General features: G+C 69.3%; 2 protein-coding genes across 2 annotated transcripts; both read right to left on the minus strand.

Annotated features, from left to right (window-relative positions):
- Positions 1 to 677: 677 nt before the first annotated feature.
- EMIHUDRAFT_414292 (hypothetical protein) lies at positions 678 to 2258 on the minus strand. The gene is made up of 4 exons (XM_005757153.1): positions 1643 to 2258; positions 1502 to 1556; positions 1243 to 1296; positions 678 to 1105 (listed from the first exon to the last, which is right to left on the minus strand). The coding sequence occupies exons 1-4, from the start codon at positions 2233 to 2235 to the stop codon at positions 1064 to 1066; spliced, it is 744 nt and encodes a 247-aa protein (XP_005757210.1). The 5' UTR covers positions 2236 to 2258; the 3' UTR covers positions 678 to 1063.
- A 1614-nt stretch (positions 2259 to 3872) lies between these two features.
- Positions 3873 to 4974, minus strand: EMIHUDRAFT_250435 (hypothetical protein; the record flags this gene model as incomplete). Its single annotated transcript, XM_005757154.1, has 2 exons — positions 3873 to 4237; positions 4296 to 4974. The coding sequence occupies 2 exons, from the start codon at positions 4972 to 4974 to the stop codon at positions 3873 to 3875; spliced, it is 1044 nt and encodes a 347-aa protein (XP_005757211.1).
- Between the last annotated feature and the right edge of the window lie 399 nt (positions 4975 to 5373).

Below are 5373 nucleotides of genomic sequence, written 5' to 3' on the forward strand. Positions count from 1 at the left end.
GAACCCCCCCCCCCCCCCCCCCCCCCCCCCCTCGTGCCGCCTCCCCCCCCCGACCGCCCCCGCACCACACCCCCAACCTGCAGCCGGGGGAGGGTCGCCGCCCTACTCGTCGTCACCGAGTGGCTGCCTCCTCGCCGCCGCTGCAGGTGCGTCCCCCTCCTTCTCGAGGGGGGCTGGGCCGACGCCTCCGCCGCCTCCCCCCTCGGCCCCGCCACGCACGCCCCCGAGCTGCCCCTGCTCTGCGGCTACGGCGGCGACGCCTCCGCCACCCTCTTCCCCGACGGCGCCGCGGGCGGCTGGGGCGGCGGCGGCGGCGGCGGCGGCGATGGTGCGAGCGTCGCCGAGCTGCGCGCGCGGCTGGGGCAGTGGGAGGCGCTCCACGCTAAGCTCGAGGCGGCGGCGTGGCGGAGAGAGCTCGGCCTAGCGCCCGGCGTGGCGGGTGGCACTGAGGGCGCGCGGGGGTGAAGGGGGGGCGCCTCTGGTGAAGTTGAAGCGGTGGACGGGGTCTGAGCTTCGCCGGCTGGTCTTCACGCTGCCCGCGAGCGCCGTCGGGGCGCAGAGGAGCGCGCGCCGCGCCGCATTGGGCCTAGAGTTGGCCGACCCGGCGCGGACGGCCTCTAGGTCCTGCATGTGCCTCTGGAGGGCGGCCCCGGCGCCGAGGCCTCGCGCAGATTGTGGAGATTCGCACATCGGCGGTCTCAAACAGGACGAACACACGGTGTTATCGGCGAATATCTCGGTTTGCGGCATTGCGCGTGGTCCACTGTGACAAGTGATCAGTGTACGACAACATCCAAACACAGACGGAATACACATCCTCCACGCCTTGGCGCCCTGCCGTGATCTCACATCTATCGACGGAGAGCTCGAGCAGTGTGGGCCCAATGAAAACGCTCTGCAGCTCCTCTGACCTCTCCGCCCGTAAAACGGCGACGCCCCGCCCGCCCGCCGGACCGCCAACGCCGATGACACCGCCGTCCGCCGCGCAAACCCGCGGTGGTCCAGTGCGCGGGGGCGAGACCAGCCGCGCCGCGCCGCGCCGCCCCACCGAGCCTCCTCCCTCTCAGAACATGGACATCGTGTTCTTGTACCCTCCGCCGGACGCCTATCGGAGAGGGTGCGGGAGGGGGTTGGCAGACGGCGCCTGACGCAAGCGCGAGCCGCGCACCGCCGAGCACCTCCCCACGAGATATGGGGGAGATATGGGGGAGATATGGGGGAGATATGGGGGAGATGAGGCACCTCCCCGCGCGGGTCGGAGAGCCGCTTCAGGTTCTTGTTGAAGAGCGCAGCCGCCTGCGGACGTGTCTCGGGCGTGTCTCGGGCGTGCCTCGGGCGTGTCTCGGGCGTGTCTCGGGCGTGTCTCGGGCGGGTTCTTGCTCAAGAGTGCAGCCACGGGAGGGGAGGGGAGGGGGAGAGGGGGGGAAGGGCCGGCTGCGCCTCGGAACGGCCGGCAGCCTCTCGGCTCCCTCTCGGCTCCCTCTCGGCTACCCTCCCGCGCCTTCATGTACCCGTTCCTCAGGTCGACAAGCGCCTCCTTGCCAAGGTGATAGTGCCTACGGCAGCAAGCAGTCCAGGGCGGCGGTGAGGCTGGCGGAGGTCCGTCGGCGGGCGCCCTTACTCGCGGCGGGCGGTCGCGCGCTTGACGTCGAGGGCGGCGGTGTAGTCCTCGTAGTCTGCGAGCGTCGGCTTGCTCTTCGACCCCTGGGAGCACTTGTTGACTGTCTTGACGACCTTCTTCTCCTTGGTCTTGCCCTCCTCGGTGCTCGTCTCCGTCTCGGTTGTACTGCTCTCGTCGTGGTCCTTGCTCGAGTCCTGCGCAACCTTCTCGAGGCCCTGCGCGCGCGCCTGGTGGTACTCTGCCGGCAGAGCCACCATCGCCGAGAAGCCCGTCCGCAGCGCCTTCAGCTCGCCGAGCACAAACGCCTGGACCTCGACGCCAAAGTTGTTGCCGTCGCTGACGGCAGGCGCCTTGAGGATGAGCCACAGCTCCGCCTGCTTGAGGTGGTCCACCGCCGCCGCCGCCTCCTCGCGCACCGTCCGCAGCAGGCCGGCCACGGCCTTGTTGGTGCCGGAGCCGCACGCCTTGTACGACTCCTCGAGCTCGGACAGCGGCTTGGGCGGGCAGGCCTGCACGACGAGCTGCGCGAGGGCGGCGGCGCGCGCGTTGAGCGTCTCCGTCACCACCTTGTCCGCCTCCTGCAGGGCGAGGGCCTCGAGCTCAGTCTCTGCCATGGTGTCGAATCGATGTTCGAGACACCGCGCGAAGCGCGTTTTCTTTTACTGTAGATTCTTTTTCTGCCATAGCCATCATCGCCTTGACGATGAGCGGCGCGCCCAAAGTCTTTTTCTCGCGATGATAAGTGGGGGAATTTTTATATGTCCACCCCGCCTCGCCGCCACCTCCTCCGCCGCCCCCTCGCCAGACACGCCGCCGCCCGCCCGCCTCCTCGACCTCCCCACGGACCTCCTCCTGCGCGCCCTCTCTCGCCTCGACGGCCCCGTCGACATCGCTCGCGTCGCGGCCGTCTCGCTGCTCTTCCACGCCTCGCTCGCGACGGAGGCCATCCGCTTGTGGGCGCAAGAGCGCGGCTTCGAGCTGCCGGCGCAGCCCGAGGGCGAGCTGCGCCGTGCGGTGGCTGTGCCTCGCTGCCTTGCTGCGCGCGGCCAACCCGCCGGCGAGGCTGGCGGCAGGCAATTGGCACAGCCTCTTCATCGACGGCGAGGGGCGGCTCTCGTCGTGCGGAACGGCTCAAGAGGTCCTTGGCCACGGCGAGGGCGTGACGCGGCTTCACACGCCGACGCGGCTCCCGTCGATGCTGGGCGGCGAGCGTGCCATGAGCGTGTCGGCTACAGCGTTCCACAGCCTGGCCCTCACCGCCGACGACGCTGTCTGGAGCTGGGGCTATGGAGCCTCTGGCCAGCTGGGCCACGGCGACCAGCAGCACCAGCTGCTGCCGAAGAAGATCGAGGCCTTTGCGGGGCAGCGCGTCGTCGCTGTGTCGGCTGGAGTATGGCACAATCTCGCCCTTACCGCCGACGGCGCTGCCTGGAGCTGGGGCGGTGGAGGCTTAGGCAAGCTGGGCCACGGCGACGAGCAGAACCAGCTGCTGCCGAAGAAGATCGAGGCTTTTGCTGACCGGCGCGTCATCGCTGTGTCGGCTGCAGCCCACCACAGCCTCGCCATCACCGCCGACGGAGCTGTCTGGAGCTGGGGTGGAGGTTTTGGCCAGCTGGGCCACGGCGACGTGCAGAGCCAGCTGCTGCCGAAGAAAGTCGAGGCCTTTGCTGGCCAGCGCGTCGTCGCTGTGTCGGCTGGCCAGAATCATAGCTTCACCCTCACCGCCGACGGCGCAGTCTGGAGCTGGGGCGTTGGACGCTACGGCCTGCTGGGCCACGGCGACACGCAGTACCAGCTGCTGCCGAAGAAGGTCGAGGCCTTTGCTGGCCAGCGCGTCGTCGCTGTGGCGGCTGGAGAGGCGCACGGCCTCGCCCTCACCGCTGACGGTTCCTTCTGGAGCTGGGGCGAAGGAGTTAAAGATATGGGCCACGGCAATGAGGTGGGCCACGGCAACCATGAGCGCCAGCTGGAGCCGAAGAAGATCGAGATGTGGGCGAGCCGGCCGCCCACGCCTACATCCTCTGACGGAGAGGACAGCAGCGGCGGAGAGGACAGCAGCGGCGGAGAGGACAGCAGCGGCGGAGAGGACAGCGATCCAGGGGCAGCAATTCGGACGCGAGTAGGGAGGCCGCAGGAGGGCAGGAGGGCAGTTTGGAGGAGCAGGCCCACCTCATCACAGTCACCTCATGTGTCTTGTCACTCGTTGTTGAGAGCTAAATAAATAAAAACGCCCACCTCTCAGAGCGGCCTATCACGCGGCCCCAGCCGCCGTCCCTTCCCTCCGCTCCTCCGCTGGCGCTGCGGTGGGTGCGCCGTCGAGGCGCCTCACCTCCTCCTCCGTCAGTAGCCTCCAAGCGCCGGCCGGCAGCGCCGCCTCGTCGAGCACTAGCCCGCCGACCCTCGAGCGGTGCAGCGCCACGACGCGGTTCCCGCCGCCGCTGACGGCGTTGACCATGCACTTGACCTGGTGCCGCTTCCCCTCGCACAGAGTGACGAGGTACGTGCGGTCCGCGCCCTCGCCCGCCACGCCCGCCACCTGCGACAGCTTCGCCGGCCGACAAGTCCTTTGGTTGTCCGGCAGGTAGAGCCCGCCAGCAAAGGCGGCCACCGCTGCGCCTACAGCGCACGCACCACACCCGATACCGCGCCGATGATGACGCCGAGATTGCGGGACATGACGGCCGCGCTGCGCCCAGGTCGTCGATCGGAAGACGAGTGGCCACGCGATACTCCTTCTCCACTGACCCGCCGCCATCCGTCACCCTCCTTGCGAAGCGGCCGTCGTTTGTCAGCAGGAGCAGCCCCGTCGTCCAGCGATCCAGCCGCCCCGCAATGCACAGCTCGCCGCGCCAGGCCACGAGGTCCGCCGCCTGCGTTGAGGAGTCCGTTGGCTGTCCACTTCGCGCCAGGATGTCCACCGCGCACACCGCAGCCGCGTCTCTCGTAGCCGACACCACTCCGGCGGGCTTGTTCAGCAGGACGTAGTACGCCCGTCGCTCGTGCACGATAATACCGTCCAATGCTATCCGGCAGAACGGGCGCACCGTGGTTGTCGGCAAGAGGCCGTCGCTGATGCCATCGACAGAGACGCGACCTTCCCCGATGGCGGCGCGCAGCTCCTGCCTCCTCCGGCCTGGGCAGAGCTTGACCAGTGCGGCGTCTAGCCGCCGCGGCAGAGTCGCCGAGGCGCCTCGAGCTTCGTCGTCGAGCCGGCTCGGCAGAGCGTGTGGCGGCGGTCTGTGCGGATCCTCCGCCCCTCCTGTGGCGTGTCCGTCTTCTGTCCGGCTCGGCAGAGAGTCTCTCGCAGCAGCGTGTCGTGTCTCGTCCGCCGACGGCGCAGCGGAGGATGGCATCGGGACGGCACCCGACGCAAATGCTGCTGGTGGCGGTGGTGGCAGCTGCGGTGGTGGCAATGACGGCGGCGGCGGCGGCGGCGGCAGCGGCGGCGGCAGCGGCGGCGGCCTCGGCGGCGGCGGTGATGGTGATCGAGTGAAGTGATCACTCCCTGGCGCCAATGCGATACGCGATCGAGTGCGAATCTGGAGTGCATGAGGATCTGGAATCTCCGGCTCAGCAGTCTTCTCCGACGCACACGGGCGCCTCGAGCTGCGTTGCGTTTTTTCTCAGACCACGTGCCTCTGCACCTCCGTTCACGTGCACGAGCTTCTTGAGCCACCCACCCACCCACCGACCTCATGGCCCGGCTGAGGCTTCGAGGCACCCACCCACCCCACCCACCTCACGGCCCGGCT

Source organism: Emiliania huxleyi (assembly GCF_000372725.1).
Source record: "Emiliania huxleyi CCMP1516 unplaced genomic scaffold EMIHUscaffold_924, whole genome shotgun sequence".
Classification (NCBI taxonomy): domain Eukaryota; phylum Haptophyta; order Isochrysidales; family Noelaerhabdaceae; genus Emiliania; species Emiliania huxleyi.